The 21,010-nt window shown below is 45.7% G+C and overlaps 1 protein-coding gene across 7 annotated transcripts in view; it reads right to left on the bottom strand.

Moving 5' to 3' along the window:
- Positions 1 to 21,010, bottom strand: part of dock10 (dedicator of cytokinesis 10) — a 300,424-nt gene that overhangs the window by 238,198 nt on the left and 41,216 nt on the right. Inside the window, exon 1 of one of the 7 annotated variants that reach the window (XM_085990456.1) lies at positions 2,501 to 2,692. The exons of 5 other annotated variants lie outside the window; for them this stretch is intronic. In XM_085990456.1, coding sequence (XP_085846582.1) covers positions 2,501 to 2,608 — 108 coding nt within the window. In that variant the 5' untranslated portion in view covers positions 2,609 to 2,692. Of the gene's footprint in view, positions 1 to 2,500; positions 2,693 to 21,010 lie in introns of those variants that run through there. One more of the 7 variants, XM_085990457.1, reaches the window with a different exon arrangement.

The following is a 21,010-nucleotide window of genomic DNA, read 5'->3' as shown; positions in this document are numbered from 1 at the left end:
AGTCAGAGGCATGAGTTCTCATTTAAATATCACAAGTGCAAAACAATGCGCTTGTTGAAATGAGAAATAACAGAGCAAATGTATTTGTGGATGGCCAGCAAACAAGGGGGGGGGGGGGGGGGGGGGGAGGGGAGGGAAATTTTAACCCATCCCACACAGTTAAAATCACCTCCGAATGCTTACTGCCCCATTCTTGCTTCATGCTGTCCCACCGCCATCTTAACTGGGCTCGCTCTTTTTTAAGGTGGCCAAGGTGCCTGCTTGACTCAGGTAGAAGCCTCATTAATACATGGAAATCTGGGTCCTCTGTCATTAGAACTCTGATGGCATTTTAACCACTGACTGAGCATGGCACCCGCCACAGCCGGCCGCTCAGTAAAACCTGTCACGGAAGAAGCGAAGGCCCAAAAAAGGTAGAGCTTAAACTTATCTTGGAGGGGCCAGGAAATGCAGGAGTGCTCCTTCTGGGACTCACAAGGAAAGTCTGGGCCTCTACCCGTCAGACCTTAACAAAACTCACCCTCCCTCACCCCCCGCGACTTACCCAAGTGCCAGCAGGCGGCCTCTGGGCTGCCTAGTCTTTGCCTGCTGGCAACTGGCCAGCTGCCTCGTTATGCCCATGTCATGTGGGCAGCTGGCCAGCAGAAAGTAAATGAGGCCCATAAGTTAAAACAGCCCAGGCCTCAAATTGATGACAGAGGGTTTGACGTTTGCGATCGCCTCCTGCCCATCCGAGACCTGCTCCTAGTTAAAATTCCCCACCCCACCATGAAACTGATCATTTTTGTGCTTTGCAGTTTTTGCCTTGATCTTTGGATGATCATTGATTTTTCTGTTTCTTTGGCTGGAATTTTAAAGGATCATCCCCTGTATGGGTCACCCAAAGCACAAGCATATACACAAGTTTATATAGCAACATTTTTCCAAAATACTTTCATCAAGTTCAAAAAAACTGACAGGCAACAAAATCTGCCCTCAAGGTCAAATTAAACTAATTGTTTCGCTGAACAAGAATTTTGTCTTAAGTGCGGCTTCTTTATAGAGTGATACACAAAAGCAAAATGAGACCAAGCACACACAAGTAGAAAGATTGTAGAGCAAACCACAAAACAACTGCAGAAAATCCTGGTGTACTTCATTCAGATATAAACACAAATTTGCTTAATTTATCAAAGATTACAATCTTTTTAAGTTTTACTCAGAATCCCCCAAAAAAGTATTTTAGATTCTATACATTAGCCTTACTTTTTCAACTAGGATTTAAAAAAAGGACGCAACTGCTAGACAAGTGTAAAAAAATGTAAGTAGGTTAACACAGGCAGCCATGTTGAGAGAAAATACACTTCTCAGTATTTGGGAAGTGCTTCAGTCACAAGATTAACATGATCATCCATATTTGCTTCCGACTATTAAGCTTTTGAGGACCATCAGTAATACTTTTGTGCACAATTAAAAATTTAAAGTAAAAAGGGCAAGAAAAAGCTTAGTTACTTGAGTGTATCTGTGTACTTTACAGTAACTATTTCCTCTTTCATTGCAACATGAACAGTGTTGGGATGTCTTATACTCTGACTGTTTAGCTCTGTATTTTGTGTTTTTTTGAATAAAAACACATGAACAAGTTATGCCTATAACTCCCTTTTCACTGCCATGCAGAGACGTGGCCATTGTATTCAACATTGTATTGTAAGCTCTGTGTTGTGACACTAACGTGTCTGTTTAACATAAATGGACTAACATTTCTGAAAGTTATATATCAGTGTATCTAGCTGCATTGTAACATGCACTATAGTTTGCTGAATAGGTTCCTAAACTGTTCAGTGTTACCAGCCTTGAAAATACACATTTTATCACATAGCATCTAAAATGAGTTTGTGTACACTCCCAGTGGAGAGTACAAAGATGCAAAACTGGAAAGTCCAACACAGAACCTCACTCAATTTCTGTAAAGAAAAGTTTTTTTTTTTTTAAAGACAGTTTAGAAATGACACTGTTGGGCTTCAAAGAGATAAGAAACAGAAATGCAAATCCTGCATCAAAGCCTTTGTACAGTTTTACTCCAGAGCACCACAATTCTATAACATACCAAATTGTTCGCATGCATGAGAATCAGTTGTCACATTGTCCTACACGTCTGATTTCAAGGTCTAAAAATGTCTTAAATAAAGCAAAGCATTCATTTGTAAGTACATTTGATATGTTTCTCTTCCATAATGCATGGTAATTGTTCCACAATAATTTACTTATGCTATTGCTTAGTGTTGTTGGGCTCACATATACTTTCAGCTCCAGCTTGGGTTATAGCTGGTAACCACATAAAGAAATTTCAAGACTATGTTCTGTTATAAAACAAATAACTTTCTCAGATTAAAATTATCACTAGAAAAAGGTACAGGGTACATGGTCCCAGCAACACCAACATCTCTTAAAACTACAGTGCTATATTCTTAAATAGAATGTGAAATAAACAGCTCTATAGAAAATTAAACCGAATACATACTGTACTGAATCTCTGTCCCTCAACCTGACCTATCCTTTTCCGAGTTCGTCGTTTTTTCCGAAAATCAATGCTGTGATCTCTTTTGAAAACTTTAACTCTGAAACTCATGTTTGTGTTATTAGCTGCAAGAAAGCCAAATAGCAATTCAATCCAAAAATGGCTGCAGAATCTCAGTTTGAAGAGAATACAGATTCTGCTTTTACTTAGTCATTTAGTGTGGGAGAGGAAGTACGTATATGTACATGAGCAACGTGTGTCACAGTGCAGAAAGAAACCAAAACCAAAACCCAGACCATTATCTGGTGACACAATATGGATATTGCTGCAGACTATTACATCTTTTAACATATACAAAATAGTTTTGATACCTGTTTGTCAGGATTATAAAAAGAACTGGTGGTTCATGGTATAATGTCAGGAACAAAAAAAAACAAAGTACATGAAATACCATTCAGCTCATCTCTTCCATACGCCATGCACAATTTGCACTAACTCTTGACAAAAGTGACTAAAATTCCTTCACAAAATCCATCAAAACTCCAGAATATCAAATCTCACCATACAACCTCCAATATTCTATCCTGACAATCAACACACCACAGATAGCATTTCCATGGTCACAGTAGCAAAAGAACCAGCATGGTTCATAGAGCGTTTGATTCTCCAGGTCAAAAATTATTCCTAATATCTCCAATGCTATTTTGAATAAAATGGTTCTTTTTTTTTTAAAAAGGTTAATCAGCATAGCACTAGAAGTACTTTTGGTGAGAGTTTATTCCACATACTCCAAACATTTAAGAAAAAAAATCACAAGACTGAATACAGAATATGGATGTTTTAGGACCATGTATGGACGTGTCTATTCGCAACACCAAAGTTCTTATTGGTCCTCTTGGATGACAAAACCTGATTGGTCCCCTTGGAAGACAAGACACACCCAGAAGTTTCTATGGAATGTGTAATTAGATCCTCTCTGCCTATGTAATCAATTATTTTACAAAGTGTAATTCGAGCCATTCTGACGGCATACTCCAGACAGAAGAGTTCACTTAGAAGAGACAGGGCTCACCCTCACCGGTTAAGGCCTTCTCCTACCCCCCAAACAAGGTCCTGCCCCCACTGCCCAAGTTCCTTACCTCCCCCACATTTCTGCCATTCTCCCACTGCCCAAGTGCCTGATCTTCCCCCCGCCCTGCCCCATCCCACTGAGTTCGTGACCTCCCTCCACCCAATTTTCTGACTTTCCTCGCCCCCCGGGTTCCTGAAATTAAATCAATATTTTTGGAATTGAATTCTGCAACGGTTCATTTTTCCATGAAAACTGGAAATCAGGGGCTTTCATTAATCTTGTATTCATATATAAATGGCCTTCATTTTATGTAATTTTATGTTTATTCACTTATGCATTGAATTTTTACACCCTTACCTTTTTTTAACGCTGAGGATACGCAGTAAGATGGTATGCAAGATGTACCAGTTTAGATGAGATCACTTCTTTGAAATACTTCCTTGAACTCCTTGGGGGAAAAATTTGGTTGGTTAGCACCTCCCGTTGGCGCCTCTGGGGGGCGCTAACCGGGTGCTAGGAACTTGGCGCCCGAGCGCGGCGATATTAGCGCCGCTCGCGAAATTGACCAGTCGTTTTTCAGTGGCACTAAATACTACCGCCACAATCTCCTGTGCTCGCTGATCGTGACGTCAGTCGAGTGTACAACGCCCTAGTAGTGCCCCAGACCGGATATTGAGTCGCGCCCCCTGCCTTAGCACCTGCCGCTAGGAACAACAGGTAGAGGGGAACCTTTTCAAGTCGGGAAGGGGCTGGGGGAGCGCTATGTAAAAGCGGGCGCTTCCTGCCTTTTCTTGTCGGCAAAATTTTTGCTACACGCAGGTTGAGAGGGAAAGCGACATCTGGAGAGATTTAACGCTGTCCTAAGGAGTTTTGGCCCTCAGCAGCACTTTTGAGGATCCTAAGCACCGAGCTCTTTCCCTGGGCCTATCCATTAGTGCTTCCAACACAATTGACGTCAGAAGTCTCTCCAGGCCGAGATTCAAGGCTGCAATGAGTAGGGAGTGGTTGGCCAGCAAGATGGCCCCTCCCCTTTAAGAACTGGATGGCACCAGTCTGTCTGCCTTCCATGGTAACTGACATCGCCTGAGCTTCGGTAGCGTTCTGAGGTAGCGCTTCACTCCCTGACATTTGCGCCTTGAGAGGTGTGTAGCGCCTGATTTAGCGCTCAAATCACCTCCAGGGGCAATAGAGGTGAATTTTGCAGTCAGAGGCGAAAATTAGCACCGGGTGCTAAACTTTGTGCCCAGCCAATATTAGCGACCCAAAATGGGCGATACCCAATTTTCTCCCCGCTTATCTTTTACAATTTATCGGGGGGATATTGGGTTAATTTGCGCCTCTCATTAGTGACCCTCGGGGCGCTAACAGGGTGCAAATCCCCTTTAATCAGGGAGGAAGCCTGCAATGACACAGCGCTGCATGCCAACGCACGGCGCTGTTACACGTAGTGCTGTAATCTTCAGTTGTAGCGCCCCAAGGAGGTGGAGCACTTCCAGTAGCGCTTGACCTCCTGCTTGGGCACTACTACTGAATTTCCGGTGGAGGGATGCTACCTTTTTCGGGGTGGGCGACGTTAGCGCCCCAAAAGGGGCGCCACCCAATTTTTCCCCCATAACTTTAAAACTGATGTTTCAGATGATGCTGTAAATCATTGACGTAAATGTTCAAATGATATAATCATTTGAGAGGAAGACTGGATTCTGGTCACGAAGCATTAGTAAAATTATAAACGTACATGCCAACCATCAGCTCTTCACACTGACATCAGAGTTTTAGGGACCCAGTCAGTGTGGCAGCATTTACTGACAAAAATCAGCACAAACAAGACACTTCTCTTTCCTTCCCCTCCCCCCAAAAAATCTTTGCTTCCATCCCAAGTCCAGCTGCTGATGTGCTCGACTGGGTCGATCTCTCCTCTCCACACTGCAATCAACACGAGGGCAGAATTATCTGGAGAACAGGGGGGAAAAATTTGGTTGATTTGAACCTCCCGTTAGTGCCCTAAGAGGGCGCTAACAGGGTACAAAGCAACTAGCGCCTGGGCGCGGTGCTGCTAACGCCTCTTGCGAAATTCAGCGGGAGGTTAGCGGCGGCGGTAACCGTTAGCACCCCACAGCACAGCACCGCCGGCGATGACATTATCGTCGTGGGCAGTGCCCCGCTCGTGCCCCGGCTGCAATCTTCGGTAGCGTCGCCTGACTTACTGCTGGACGGTATGTCCGACAGGGTCGGGGGAGTCTACCTGCGGCCAGGGTGGCGCAAATTAAAGGGAAGGTGTTAGGCGGCCATTTTTGTTGCTGGCTGCCTGCCAGCACCTGCCCGCTTTGCCGTCCCCGGCCTTCTGTGCAGCCTGCCCGCGTAGTGCCAGCTGCGCTCCATAAGCCTGGCACTTCTCTTGAGTGCCGGGCTCTTTTGCCGGCACTCCGATCCCTGGTGGCCCAGCTGGGCCCTGGGGTGCGCTGCGTTAGGCCCCGCCCCTTTAATAAGGGGAGGAAGGCCCGCAGTACCACGGCGCATCGTACCACAGTGTATGGCACTGCAGCACGTAGCACCACGATATTCACTCGCAGCACCCAAAGAGGGTGGTGGGGCGCTTAGCGCCCCACCTCCCTCTTGGGGCGCTACTGGTGAATTTCGGGCACGGGGATGCTAACTTTTTCGGGGCGCCAAAAGTAGTGCCCCGGCAAAGTTAGCGCACCAAAGGGGGCGCGATCCAATTTTTCCCCCCCAGGAGTTTACACCTACACTATTCAGAGGCTGCAATCCCTGCCCTAGCACGGTAGTGTAGAGAGGATGTGGTGAAATAAGTCATAAGTATATACCTTATTCTACCTGTGTATAGTTTCCTATTGCAATCTATTGTAACCCTGCGGCTTTCTTGGTTGGCCAGGAATGCTGATGTACTGTATACCACTCTGCTGTGCCATTGATTGTCCGGATACTGTTACTTCGCCCCTGGCTCCGCCTCCTGGCAGTTCTGAGAAGCTGGTCAGTAGCCTAACATGTGTGTTCTGTTCTGTCCAGTTCTAAGCTAATAAAAGCCAACTGTTTGAGTTATAACTACCAGTCTTTGTAGTTATTTAAGGTATATCAGAGGAGAATGTGAACTGGGATTGAGCTAGGGATAAATAAAAGGGAGACGTGAATGGCAACTGAAAGAGACAAATTGATGATACTGAAAGGGGAATGGGAAAGGTAAAATGACCTTTCGTCCAACAAAGATTAGAGTTAGAGTTACTTTGCTGATAATTCCAGTGTTTAGCTCCAGTCAGAATTCCATTGATAATGAAGCAACCCATGCCAGGCTGCAGTAGGACCTAGACAACATCCAGGCTTGGGCTAGAAAGTGGCAGGTAACATGTATGCTACATAAGTATCAGACAATGATCATCTCTATTATGTCCATGTGTAATTGAGACACGGACTGCAGGAGTTGGTTATAACAGGTCTTTACTGAGTGGAGACAAACTGGAACTAACTATGCAAAGTTACTACACAGGCTTATATACAGGGGTGGTCACTGCTGGTACTGCAGTATACAGGGGCTGCAGAATATAGTTCCTTCTGTAAAGTACATACACTACAATTCCTCCCCTTTTAGCTAAACAGTACATAACATTCGATTAATAATGAAATAACATATTTACAATTACAGTTGCTAGATACATTAGCTGAAGTTAAGCAATTATAAGTTCAGTCTTTGAGGAGGCTTCCTGATTCTGTCTGGATAACGCCTCTTTGGGGTATCAGGTTCTTCTGGCAGAGTTGATTCAGAATCAACGTCGTTGTTGGGTTCGTCTGCTCCCAATATTCCCGATTCTGAGGTAGATGCAATTGGTACTTCGGTTTCATCACCAGGTGTATCGGATCGTGGTGTGGAATTGACGTTTTCCAGTGACTCTAGAATCTGGTCAGCATGGCGTCTTACAATGCTCTCTCCAACATCCACGGTATACATTAGAGGTCCTTGCCGTGTACAGATCGTTCCTGGCTGCCATTTCTCTGTGCGGTAGTCCCGGGCCAAAACTGGTTGACCTATCTTAAACTCCTGGTCGGCCTTTCATTCATATTCTGAAACTGCCTGTTCTCCACATCTCTTCTGATGTTTGGCTTAACCAAATCCAAGCGGCATCGTAGTCTTCGATTGAAGAACATCATGGCTGGAGTTTGGTTGGTAACCGCATGTGTCGCATTCCGGTAGGCAAACAAGAAGTTATCCACCTTGTGTTGTAGGGGTATGTCTTCATTACACATTGCCTTGATAGCCTTCTTGAATGTTTGAACGAACCTCTCGGCCAATCCATTGGTGGCTGGATGATATGGGGCGGATGTATAATGCTTAACACCATTGTTCTTTAAGAACCTCCGCAACTCTTCAGACACAAACTGTGGTCCATTGTCGGAGCAAATCTGTTCAGGCAGCCCATTCCTGGCGAATATGGTTCGTAAGACTGTGATAGTTTTTTCTGTGGTGGTTGAGGACATTTTTATTACCTCTGGCCACTTTGAATGTGCATCCACCGCAATTAAAAACATTGAGTCCATAAATGGACCAGCAAAATCAATGTGCACCCTTTGCCATGGAGATGAGGGCCACTCCCATGGATGTAGAGGGGCTTGTGGTGGGGCGTTTTGGACCTTCTGGCATCCTGTACAGCTCTTGGTCATCTCTTCGATTTCTCTATCGATTCACGGCCACCACACAAACGCTCTGGCTAAGTTCTTCATTTTTACCCCTCCCAGATGACCCTCATGAAGCTCATTGAGCACTCTATCCTTCAATTTGGGTGGAATTACTACTCTGGATCCACACATCAAGGTTCCTTTGCACACTGACAGCTGTTCTCTTCTTGGCGAGAATGCTGGCAACAGTGGTTCGCCATGTGCTGGCCATCCATTCATCGTTAAATCATAGACCCAGGAGAGTGTCGGGTCATTTTGTGTTTCCTTTTCTATGTTTGCATTCGTCACAGGTAGACATTCGACTATGGTCGAGTGGAATATCTCCACTGGATCCACTGCAGGTGCTTCTTCCACCGTCGGCAACGGTAGGCGCGACAATCCATCAGCATTCCCATGCTGTTTAGTTCCTTTGTACTCGATGTCATATTGGTGTGCCCCTAGGAAAAGGGACCACCTCTGTAGCCGTTGTGCTGTCATTATCGGGACGCCCTTCTGAGGGTTGAAAATGGAGACAAGAGGTTGATGATCAGTTAGTAGAGTAAATTTCTGCCCGTGCAGGTAGTGATTGAACTTCTTCACCCCCCACACCAGGCTGAGGGCCTCTCTGTGAACCTGGGCGTAGTTACGCTCGGCTGAAGTTAACGAGCGTGACGCAAAAGCTATCGGCCTCTCTGAACCATCAAGGAATTTATGTGACGGTACCGCTCCAATGCCGTAGGGAGATGCATCACACGCCAGTCTTATCGGTAGTGATGGGTAGTAGTGAGCCAATACTTCTCTTGAAGTGATTAGGTCTTTACTCTTCTGAAAGGCCCGCTTACATTCATCGCTCCATTTCCATGCTACTCCCGTTTGTAGTAGGGCGTTCAGTGGGTGCAGAATTGTGGACAAATTCGGCAAAAACTTATGGTAGTAATTCACCAATCCGAGGAATGACCTCAGTTGCGACACATTTTCAGGCGCTGGAACCTTAACTACCGCTTCAATTTTGTCAGGGGACTTATGTAACCCCTCTTCATCAATCACGTGGCCACAATACGATATCTGTTTCTTGAAAAATTCGCACTTGGCTCGCAGCCCATGTTCCCGTAGTCTAGTGAGCACCTGTTCTAGGTTGTTAAGGTGTTCACTGTCATCTTCACCTGTCACTAGGATGTCGTCCAAGTAACACTGAGTCCCCGGAATCCCTTGCAGGACTTGTTCCATCGCTCTTTGCCATATCGCCGGAGCTGATGCTACTCCGAATACCAGTCGATTATACTGGTAAAGACCTTTGTGAGTGTTTATCGTGAGATACTTCCTAGAGGATTCTTCAACCTCCATTTGCAAATATGCTTGTGCTAGGTCAATTTTTGTAAAACGCTTCTCCCCAGATAGTGAGGCGAAAATATCTTCTATCCTTGGGAGAGGATATTGTACTGTGTGAAGGACTGGGTTCACCGTCACCTTGAAGTACCCACAGATGCGAACCTTCCTTGGCTCCTCAGACTTATTGTTTAACGTTTTCTTCATGACAGGAACGATGGGTGTCGCCCACTTGCTCCAGTCTACCTTAGATAACACGCCTGCATTCTCCAGCTCTGCCTCGACGGCTGGGCGAATTGCATATGGTACCGGTCTTGCTTTGAAAAACTTGGGAATTGCATTCTCTTCTATTTTTATCGAGCCGGTTACGCCTTTAAGAGTTCCCAGTCCTTGTTGAAATACCTCTTTGGCATTAGCTAAGATTTTTGACAATCGTCCAGGTGTGACGTCGTCATCCTTTTTACCAGCCACCGTCAGTGCCTGAATGGAGTGCCAGTCTAAACTTATCTTTCTGATCCATTCACGTCCCAATAACGGTGGTCCACCATCTTGCAGTATGTACAGATACAATTTCTGTATTTCCTTGCCATTGTATTCGACAGGCACCCTTATTTTCCCGCTGGGGTATACTTTTTGCCCCGTATACGTCTTCAAGACAATGGATGTCTCTTTCAAGGGTATGTGTGAGAATAGCCGCTCGTAGTCTCGTCGATTCATGACGGTCAGGGCTGATCCTGTATCCAATTCCATTTTGACTTGGGACCCTGCTATCGTGAGGGTGACCCAAATGGTTCAGTGATCCTCTTTTGCGATTACGTTGTGAAGTTTGAGACAGCTTAGTCTCTTGTTCCCGGATTCACTATCGCTCATCTGGTCTTCGGAACTACTGTCCGTCATCTTTTGTACTTTCCTGTACTGTTCCTTAGTAGCCTTTTTGTCGTCATTAGTCTTCTTCCCAGACCTGCAAACTCGTGCAATGTGTCCCATCTTTCCGCATTGCCTGCATATTTTGTCCTTGGACCAGCAGTCCTTCTGGTCATGGGTTGTCCTGCCGCAGCGATAACATTTTTCAAATCCCCGTGTCATTTCGTGGGTGCCATATTCCTGTGGCTTTTGCTGTATTTCCGCAGCTCCCCTTGCTGCTGCTTTGTACGATACTGCCACGCTGAAAGCCTTATCTAGCGTCAGCTCTTTCTCTGAGAGTAACCTCTTCTGTGTTCCTTCACTCAGGAGTCCACAGACAAATTTGTCCCGTAGGGTATCTGCCAGTCCTGCTCCGAACTGGCAGTGCTTTGATAGCTTGCGTAGTTCCGTAAGGTAATCAGCATTGCTCTCATCTTTATGCTGAATTCTCCTGTGGAATTTAAATCTTTCTGCTATCAGCAGCGGTGTAGGATTTAGGTGTTCCTGTAGGATATCAACAATTTCATTAAAACTCTTCGCCATCGGTTTGGCTGGAGTAATCAGGTTCCGCAATAGGCCGTGTGTTCTTGCGCCCATTAAGTTTAGTAGTACCGATGCCTTTTTCTCATCGGCTACTTCGTTTGCCTCGCAATATACTTCGACTCTTTCCACATACGTGGTCCAGTCTTCTATTGCATTATCGAAGGCAGTGATATTGCCAGTCTTCGGCATCTTGGAAATCTAAGATGGCGCCTCCCGCGCTTTGCCTTCTTCCCCGATTTAACAAAATGGCGCCTCCCACGCTTTCCGTCTTCTCCACTACTGCTAGCGCTGTTGCTGGCATTTTATGCCTTGCTGGTGATGCCCTATGGTCTTCGCGCACTTCCCCCCGCGCTGCTGCTAACGCCGCTCTCCGCGGTTCCCATGGCAAACTGCAGCTCCTCGCAGCTTTCTGCGCTTCTAATTTCTTTTATTTCCCCGTCGTCGGAGCAACCCTGCGGGACACTTTCCTCCCTCTTCTCTGGTCTGTACGCTGCCCGGCTTCATAGCACCAGCCGCGCCCTGTGTGCTCCACCCTCTCTCTCTCTCTCCTCTTCCCGACAACGCTGCTCGGCCCCGTTGAAAAGCCACCCGATCGAGCTCTAGCCCGCCACAGCCCAGGAAGGATCAGTGTACTACCTGCCACCAGCCCGATTAGCTGGAACACCATCGACAGGATAACCAAGCCCCGCTCTCGACAGCCTCTCCTGCAAATCTTTCACTCCGATGAATCAGAGGCGGTTGCCCACGGTCGACGCCCGTTTCTTCTGATTGTTTTTTTTTTTCTTTCTTCCTTCTGGCCTCGACCTCTGACAACTTCGCTTCAGGGATGGATCCCCATGAGGTGGTGCAGACTATAGGTAAGTTCGGATCTGCTCGTCGCCAGTGTTATGTCCGTGTGTAATTGAGACACGGACTGCAGGAGTTGGTTATAACAGGTCTTTACTGAGTGGAGACAAACTGGAACTAACCATGCAAAGTTACTACACAGGCTTATATACAGGGGTGGTCACTACTGGTACTGCAGTATGCAGGGGCTGCAGAATATAGTTCCTTCTGCAAAGTACATACACTACAATCTCCAACAAGATAAAGCCCAACCACCTCTCCCTGACCTTCAACAGCATCACAATTGCCAAGACTCCCACCATCAACATCCTGGGAGGTCACCATTGACCAGAAGCGTAAATGGACAGGCCACATCATTGTGCCATGGCTATGAGAACAGGGCACAATCTGGGTACTTTGCAATGAGTGGCTCACCTCCTGACCCCTTGTATAAAGCTTGGCTCAGTGATAACATTCTTTCCTCTGACTCAGAACGTTATTTGTACAAGCCCCACTGCAGTATATGAGCACATCATATAAGCTGACACTTGAAGGGAGCACTGAAGGAGTTCTGCATTGTTGAAGTTGCCATTTTTCAAAGACATTAGAAGAGAGATTGAACATCATTCCGCCCATTTTTTGGGCGAATAATCAATGTAAGGGAGACAGATTTTCTCCTGTGCCCCAGCTCCCCGAAGTGCACTGGCTGCCATTGTAAAAGCTGGCTACTTTCTAGAGTGCAGGGTGCCTGCCTGAAACAGGCATCAAGAACCCCACACAAGCAAATTGGGGTCCCACTGCCGGTTGTAGGACTCGAAATCAAAATTGGTCATCAAACAAGGGGAGCTTGCGCTGCATATACTCTGCCCAATTGTTCCGGGTCTTTAGCAGTTTAACCAGTGCCACCCAGAAAAAGGTGAGAATTTTTTTTATAGTTTCATTTCTATGGAGCCAGGATTAGCAGGAGTGGGCACGCGAAGTCTACCTTTTTTAGTAGATTTGCACCATCTACTAACCTTCTCAATTTCTCCAGAAACTTATCTAATTGTCTCTTGAAGTCATCCATACTGTCTCCCTAGTAACATATTCTGCAACTCCATTCCCTTGGGTGACAAAGATCCACTTAATTCCAGCCTAACTTCTAATGCCCTATTTTTTAAATTTATATATTCTTCAGCATAATAACTGACCAAATGATATCCAGGACACAGATGAATCAGAATAGCTGAAGCCTTCTTCAGGGGAGGCATTTTTAAATAAATTCTCCTCCAGGTGCAATATTTATTCATATTCTGCAGCATGTCAAAATTGAAAGTACTCACACTGAGGGTTTCTGAGCTTGAGGGGCAGCTGGATTCACTGTAGGGCATACGGATGGTTGAATGTTTCCTGAATCGCAGGTTCCAGGAGTTGGTCATCTCACAGCCAGATAGAGTTCAGGATAGCAAGTGGGTGGCCACCCGGAAAGGTAGGAAGAGGCAGGCAGTGCAGGAATCCTCTGGGAGTGTGGCACTCTCAAACCATTATTCAGCATTGAATACCTGACAATATCTCAAAGGAGTGCAGTCCCGAGCCTGGCACCGTGAGTCAAAGGACTGCACAGGGGGATACAGAAAAGTGTAGGAATGCAGTAGTAATTGGGGATTCGATAGTCAGAAGGACAGATAGGCAGTTCGGCTACTGTCGACGTGAGACCAGAATTGCCTCCCTGGTGCCAGGATAAGGGACATCATGGAGAGGGTGCAGAACATTCTGCCAGGGGAAGGGGAAGAGCCAGAAATCATGGTCCATGTCAGAACTAACAACATAGAGAGGAAGCGGGTTGAGGTCCTGCAGTCAGAAATTTAAGGAGCTAGGGAGGAAGTTAAAAAGCAGGACCTCAAAAGTGGTAGTAATCTCTGGATTACTCCCAGTGCCATGTGCTAGTGAGAGTAGAAATAGGAGGATATGGCAGGTTAATGCATGGCCAGGGACATGGTGCAGGAGGGAGAGCTTCAGATTCTTAGAACATTGGGACCAGTTCTGTGGCATGAGGGACCTGTTCAAGATGGACGGATTCCACCTGAACAGAGCTGGGACCAATATCCTTGCGGGTAGGTTAACTAGTGCTGTGGAGGAGGGTTTAGACTAATTCAGCAGGGGTTTGGGTACGAAGATGTAGTATTAAAAAGTAGAAACAAGGTGCACAGGGGACTGGGAGAGAGAGCTTGGAATCATAGAAAGCGATCTAAGTTAGGTTTGAAGTGCAGGTGTGTAAATACTCAAAGTTTGGTTAATAAGGTTGGTGAGCTGCAGGCGCAAATAGCCACGTGTGAATATGATGTATTGGCAATAACCGAGACCTGGCTCAAAAAAGGGAGGATTGGATGCTTAATATTCCTGGGTGCAAGGTATTCGGGAAAGATAGGGAAGGAAAAAAAGGAGGGGTAGCAGCTTTGAGTAAGGAAAATATTACAGTCCTAGAAAGAATGTCCTTGAGGGTTCAAAGACTGAATCTATTTGGTTGGAGTTGAGAAACAATAAAGGAGCTATTCCGCTACTTGGTGTATTTTATAGGCCACCAAATAGTTGGAAGGATATAGAGGATCAGATCTGCAAATAAATTACTCAGAGGTGCAATAACTATAGTGTAGTGATAATGGGAGACTTTAACTACCCCAATATTGAATGGGGCAGTGATTGTTTTAAGGGCAGAAAAGGGGAGGGATTTCTGAAGTGTGTTCAGGAGAATTTTCTTGATCAATATGTTTCTTGCCCAACAAGGAAGCAGGCATTGCTGGATCTAGTCCTGGGAATGAAGGGGGTCAAGTGAGGAATGTCACAGTAGGGGAGCATCTCAGGAATAGTGCTCATAGTAGCATAAGGTTTAGATTAGTTATGGAGAAGGACAAGGCACAATCTAGAATAAAAATACTTAACTGGAAGAGAGCTAATTTCGGCGAATTGAGGAGGGGTCTGGCCTGGATAAATTGCAGTCAAAGACTGGCAGGCAGTACTGTAATAGTGCAATGGGCGGCCTTTAGAGAGGAGATGGTTCAGGTAAAGTATAGGTACATTTCCACAAGGGGGAAAGGGAGGGCAACCAAAGCCAGAGTTCCCTGGATGATGAAGGAGTTGCAAAGTGGGATGAAGCAGAAAAAGGGGCCGTATGACATATGTCAGCTTAATAATACAAGGGAGAATCAGGCTAAATATAAAAATACAGAGAAGTGAAAAAGGAAATAAGAAGGGAAAAGAGACAGTATGAGAATAGATTGGCAGCTAACATAAAAGGGAATCCAATGATCTTCTATAGTAAACAGTAAGAGGGTTGTCAGAGGAGCGGTGGGGCCGATTAGGGCCAAAATAGAGGTCTATTGGTGGAGGCAGAAGGCATGGCTGAGGTACTAAATAAGTACTCTGCATCAGCGTTTACCAAAGAAAACTTTGCCAAAGTTACGGTAAATGAGGAGGTTGCTGGGATACTGGATGAGATCAAAATAGATAAAGTGGAGGTACTAGAAAGGCTGGCAGTACTTAAAGTAGATAAGTCACCTGATCCAGATGGGATGCATCCTAGGTTGCTGAGAGAAGCAAAGGTAGAAATTGCAGAGGTGCTGGCCACAATCTTTCAATCCTGCTTAGATACAGGGGTGATGCCAGAGGACTGCAGGATTGCAAATGGTACACCCTTGTTTAAAAAAGGGGAAAAGGATAAATCTGGCAATTACAGGCCAATCAGTTTAACGTCGGTGGTGGGGAAGATTTTAGAAACAATAATCCAGGAGAAAATTAACAGCCACTTGGACAAGCATGGACTAATAAATGAGAGCCAGCACGGATTTGTTAAGGGCTAACTTGACTAACTTGATTGAATTTTTTGATGAGGTAACCGGGAGGGTGGATGAGGGCAGTGCAGTTGATGTTGTGTATATGGACATTCAAAAGGCGTTTGATAAAGTACCACATATGAGGCTTGTTAGTTAAATTGAAGTCCATGGGATAAAAGGGGCAGTAGCAGCATGGATACAAAATTGGCTAAGGGATAGAAAACAGAGAGTTGTGGTTAATGGCAGTTTTTTCAGACTGGAGGGAGGTATGCAGTGGAATTCTTGAAGTTTCAGTACTTGGGCCACTGTTGTTTTAGACATACATTAATGACTTGGACTTGGCGGTACAGAGCACAATTTTGAAATTTGCAGATGACACAAAACTTGGAAGTGTAGTTAAGAATGAGGAAGATAGTGATAGACTTCAAGAGAACATAGACAGGTTGGTGGAATGGGCGGACACATGGCAGATGAAATTCAATGCAAAAAAGTCTGAGGAGATACATTTTGGAAGGAACAATGAAGAGAGACGATACATGCCAAATGGTGCCATTATAAAGGGGCTGTGCAAGAAGAGAGAGACAGATCTTTGAAGGTGGCAGGGCAGGTTAAAAAGCAGTTAATAAAGCTAGTGGGATGCAGGGCTTTATAAATAGAGACATAGGGATCGATTTTCATTGACCCGTGGAGTTGGGATTGGAGGCATGCGGGGGGTTAAGGTCCCGAATTCGGGGGTCCCGACACCATCCCGCCCAAAACCCGCCTCCATGTAGGTTTCAAAGGAGGCGGGTACCTGCCCCACACTGGGACCCGCCTACCCAAGGCGGGAAGGGATTAGTGCCAATTAACTGCCTGTTAACAGGTAGTTAACAGGCAGTTTTTAGCCTAATCCCTATTTTAAAGCTTGAAGTGTGGGATTCCCGATGGCTCCAAACCACGCCAAGTTAGAGGAGTCGGGCTGTCAGGTTGAAGGACTTGGAGGGGTCGAGATGTCGGTGTTCAGGTGAGTGATGGGTGCATGAGTGCAAAGGTAAGTGTGTTTGGTGTGTCTAAAGTGTGTAAAGAAGTTTAAATTACCTGTACTTACCTTTACAGCCTTCCTTCCTCTAGGTTTCGGGAGTCCATCATCTAACTGGCACAGAAAGCAGAATGGCTGCGAACTGTCAAAAGTGACAGCCTGCAGCTTTCTGTGCCGGTGAGATTTCTAACCGAGTCTGTGTAGAAGGACGCAGGTTAGGAGTAAGACTGTCAGTGTTTGACAGCTTCAAACAGCTGTGAAACATTGATATTTCATCTGTCAAAACGTCTTGACAGATGAAATTTCAGTCTGTGACGTCACCTGTTGCTGGGTGGGCCTTAATTGGCCTGCTGAGCCCGCTGGGCGGGCTCAACAAGGTCAATCAAGTTAAAATCACGTGGGTTGGCCGCATCTCGATGGAGGTGGGACTACAACCCCGAAAGTTGTAGTCCCGCCTCCTTCCTGACTTCTGAATGAAAATCACCCCCATAGAGTACAAAAGTCAGGATGTTATGCTAAACCTATATAAAACACTAGTTTGGACTCAGCTGGAGTATTGTGTCCAATTCTGGGCACCACACTTTAGGAAGGACATGAAGGCTTTGGAGAGGGTACAGAAGAAATTTACCAGAATGATTCCAGAGATGATGAATTACGGTTACGTGGATGGACTGGAGAAGCTGGAGTTGTTCTCCTTAGAGCAGAGAAGGCTAAGAGGAGATTTGATAGAAGTGTTTAAAATCATGAGGGTTTAGATTAAGTAAATAAATAGAAACTGTTTCCAGTGAATAAAGAGTCGATAACCAGAGGACACAGATTTAAGGTGATTGGCAAAAGAACCAGAGGTGACAAGATGAAAATCTTTTTTACGTAATGAGTGGTTAGGATTTGGAATACACTGCCTGATAGGGCAGTGGATACAGATTCAATAGTAGCCTTCAAAAGGGAATTGGAAGGATAAAAAAATTGCTGGGATATGAGGAAAGAGTGGAGGATGGGACTAACTGGAGTGGTTTTGAAAGTGCCAGCGCAGACTCAATGGGCCGAATGGCCTCCTTTGCTGCTGTACTTTTCAATGATTCTACTTGCTGACGAAGAGCTTTCATGAGCCCATACCTCTTCAACAGGTCTCCGTGTCCTCTTTCCTCCCCAACCTCCACCCCATAACAGAATTTTGGAATCGGAAAGGGGCCCTGCACCTACTCTTGCATTTGAACCAACTGGGGCTTTGTTAAGTCACTGGTGAATGGCATATTTAAATATTCTACTTCATTTACAATTGCTACATATACAAAGACTGTATAAGCCATCTACCAATGCAGAACTCCTACTTCTATTTCAAAAGCAAAATACTGCGGCTGCTGGAAATCTGAAACAAAAAACAGGAAATGTTGGAAATACTCAGCAGGTCAGGCAGCATCTATGGAGAGAGAAACAAAGTTAACATTTCAGGTCGATGACCTTTTATCATGACTTTCTGATGAAAGATAATCGACCTGAAACTTTAACTTTGTTTTTACAGTGTTGAGAGGACTTAAATACAGCAGGCACATCTACCATTAATGTGCCCAACTTCCACCAAAGCAAAAATAGTGTGAGCTAAAATGAATATTTCTTTCATACATCTGTTATGAGCTTTGCAGGTGGGTACAATTGTTGGAGCGCGTTACAGGTGAAATCAGCTGTGACTAATTTGTGGACTCGTACCTCAATGGAGACAGAATCAGTTTCTAGATTTCTTTTTTCAAACTTTTTAAAAAGTCATTCTAGTGGGATTCTACCAAGTTTGAAATAGAAAGTTAAAAAGGAAATTTAAGTGGTGGCTAATAACAAATAGAATCTGCCAATATGTCTTTCTGGATGACCTTATGGTAAGTCCCGGTGCCAGATACCTACCATTCCAATTGGAAAGGAAGGAAAGACTTGAAGATGGTAACAAGAAATTGAGGGTTGAGGGAAGATTGCACAAATTAATACTTTTTCTAACAGAAAGAAAAATTATGTTATTCAAAAATTGTTCCTTAAACAAAGATGTGACTGATTTACATCTGTCTAAATGGCAAGCTACATGGAAGTAAATCTTTAACTGTATTTAACTTCTGCTTTTTTTTGCAAGTCATTCAAAAACATACAACAATGGCCCTTTCAGCTTTGTGGTAGAACTGCCTTGTATCATTTGCTAAGTTCACATGATTATGACATCGTACAAAGGTGGCAGATGGTTGTTTTGGGGTTTGGCCATGTACTGAATCCCTTACACAAAACACTTCATTGGAGTTTATTACTCGATTCCTGCATGAGTTCTAGTTTTCTAAATGAGGTCACTTTCTTATGTTGCTTCAAATGTTTCCGAAAGGGAAAGCTTAAAAAATAGTGGCCTAGAAATTGAGTGGGGTCAGCGCCCATTTAGAGGCGCTAGAGGGCCTAGCGCCTCAATTATAGCCGCTTCTGAAATTGACTAGGGCCCTACCATCGGCGTTACACCGGTTGCGCTGCGCCGGCACCGATGACGTCATCGGTGTGCGCAGCATCCCGGTTGCCATGGTAACGCGCCCGAACGCCGAAATTCAGTTGCGGCCGCCTCGCCCGTGGCAGCCGCAACCAACGATTTTTCAGAAGTGCCTTCATGGTCCTAGCGCCGGCGCATTAAGGTGGCGCGGCGGCCGGCCGCTTTCCCGGCGGCCGCCTGCCCGCACCTCCCTCCCCGGACTCCTCCACCACCCCCCTGCGGCACAGATGTGTGTGGGCCGAGAGCCCGGCACTTCTCCGAGGTGCCGGGCTCATTTTTTCCCCGAATCCAACGGCCAGCGGGCGGCTGCAGGCAGCTCCTCCTTAACAGAAGGAGGAGGCCTGCAGTACCCCAGCCTGCCGCACCGCATCGGGTGCCGCAGCGGGGGATTAGCGCCGCAATCCTGCAGTCAGCGCCCATTGGGAGGCGCTGACACCCTCCAGTAGCGCCCGCAGCCGTCTGGGCGCGGCGCTACTGAATTTTTGGCGTGCGCAGCGGGACTTAGTGCCGGCGCAAAATTTCCGGCGCTAAAGCCCTGGCGCGGGCCCAACTCAATTTCTAGGCCGGTGTACCTTATTTGTACCTCAGGTCAGAATGCTAGCTTAATTTTATTTCATAATTAATGTATGACTAACCCAATCACTTTTTAAAAAATTCTTTTACATATCTGAAATGTTTGAAGTAGATTTGAATTTTGCTTGTTGGGTCTTTCATCTGCACAGTAACAGACACGTTCTGTGACCCATACAATTTGGGGGTCATCATTAGGGGCTGCTTGGTTTGTATGCATTTGAATTTATATTCCCATGTCAAGTTCTAACTTCACCATGAAATACATGTTTTGTGTAAGATAAGTACACATTGAGACTGGGCACACATAAATATTTTTAAAAAAATACTGTTTTACAACAAATCGCATTGATAAATCCCCTGAATGATAGGCACATGAAGCTCTGTAAAGCTTCCAATAAGATCACAGTATCTACTTTGTTCCCCTTCAATAGCAAAGACTGCATTGTGATCACCTATATCAGGAACTGATTTATCATAGTAGTCCATTAAGTTATTTTCATATCCGTTGTAATTCTGCCAATGAAGAAATGGTGTATAGGTCACGCTAGGGTGCGGGTTGTGGTGGTTGGAAACACGCAGGGCAGAAAAACATTGAATAAAACGTATGAATCTCAAACCAGATTTTATAGTAAAACAAGTATACCACACTACCCATAGTCTGTCTAATCTAAACAGAATGGGGGGAAAATTCAGTATTGCCACATTTGGGGCGCAATTATCAGCCGGGCGCAAAGTTTAGCGCCTGGCGCTGTTTAGCGCCTGGCGCTTATTATCGCCTCCGACGGCAAACTTGTCTTCTATCGCCCCTGGAGGTGATTGGAGCGCTAAATCAGGTGCTACACACCTCTTAAGGTGCTAAGGCCGAGGTGCGAGGCGCTATCTCAGAGGGCGGGCGCAGCGCAGGTGCTGCCAGTTAGCGATTGAACACAGACACACTGGCGCCGGTCAGTTCTTAAAGGGGAGGGTCGATCTTGCAGTCACACTCTGCTCATTGGAGCCTTGAATCTCGGCCTGGGCAGACCTGTGGCTAAATCTAGCAGCCAAACACTATGGAGAGGGCCAGGGAGCGAGCGCAGCGCTTCTGCGAGCAGGCCTTGGAGGCTCTGGATGCCGCAGTGGAGCACAGAAGATCCGATCTGTACCCAGAGAGTGGCAGGAGGCCTTTGCCACGCGAGTATAGAAGAGTGTGGAGGGAGGTGGCTCAGAGAGTCACCTCAAGCAGCATGGTGCCTAGGACCCATCTGCAATGTAGGAAAAAGTTCAACGGCCTCAC

This window comes from Somniosus microcephalus, chromosome 6, assembly GCF_052327205.1.
Source record: "Somniosus microcephalus isolate GS21.2 chromosome 6, FLI_Smic_1.0, whole genome shotgun sequence".
Taxonomy (NCBI): Eukaryota; Metazoa; Chordata; class Chondrichthyes; order Squaliformes; family Somniosidae; genus Somniosus; species Somniosus microcephalus.
Note: the sequence above shows the minus strand (reverse complement) of the source record. Positions and strands in the feature narration are given on the sequence as shown.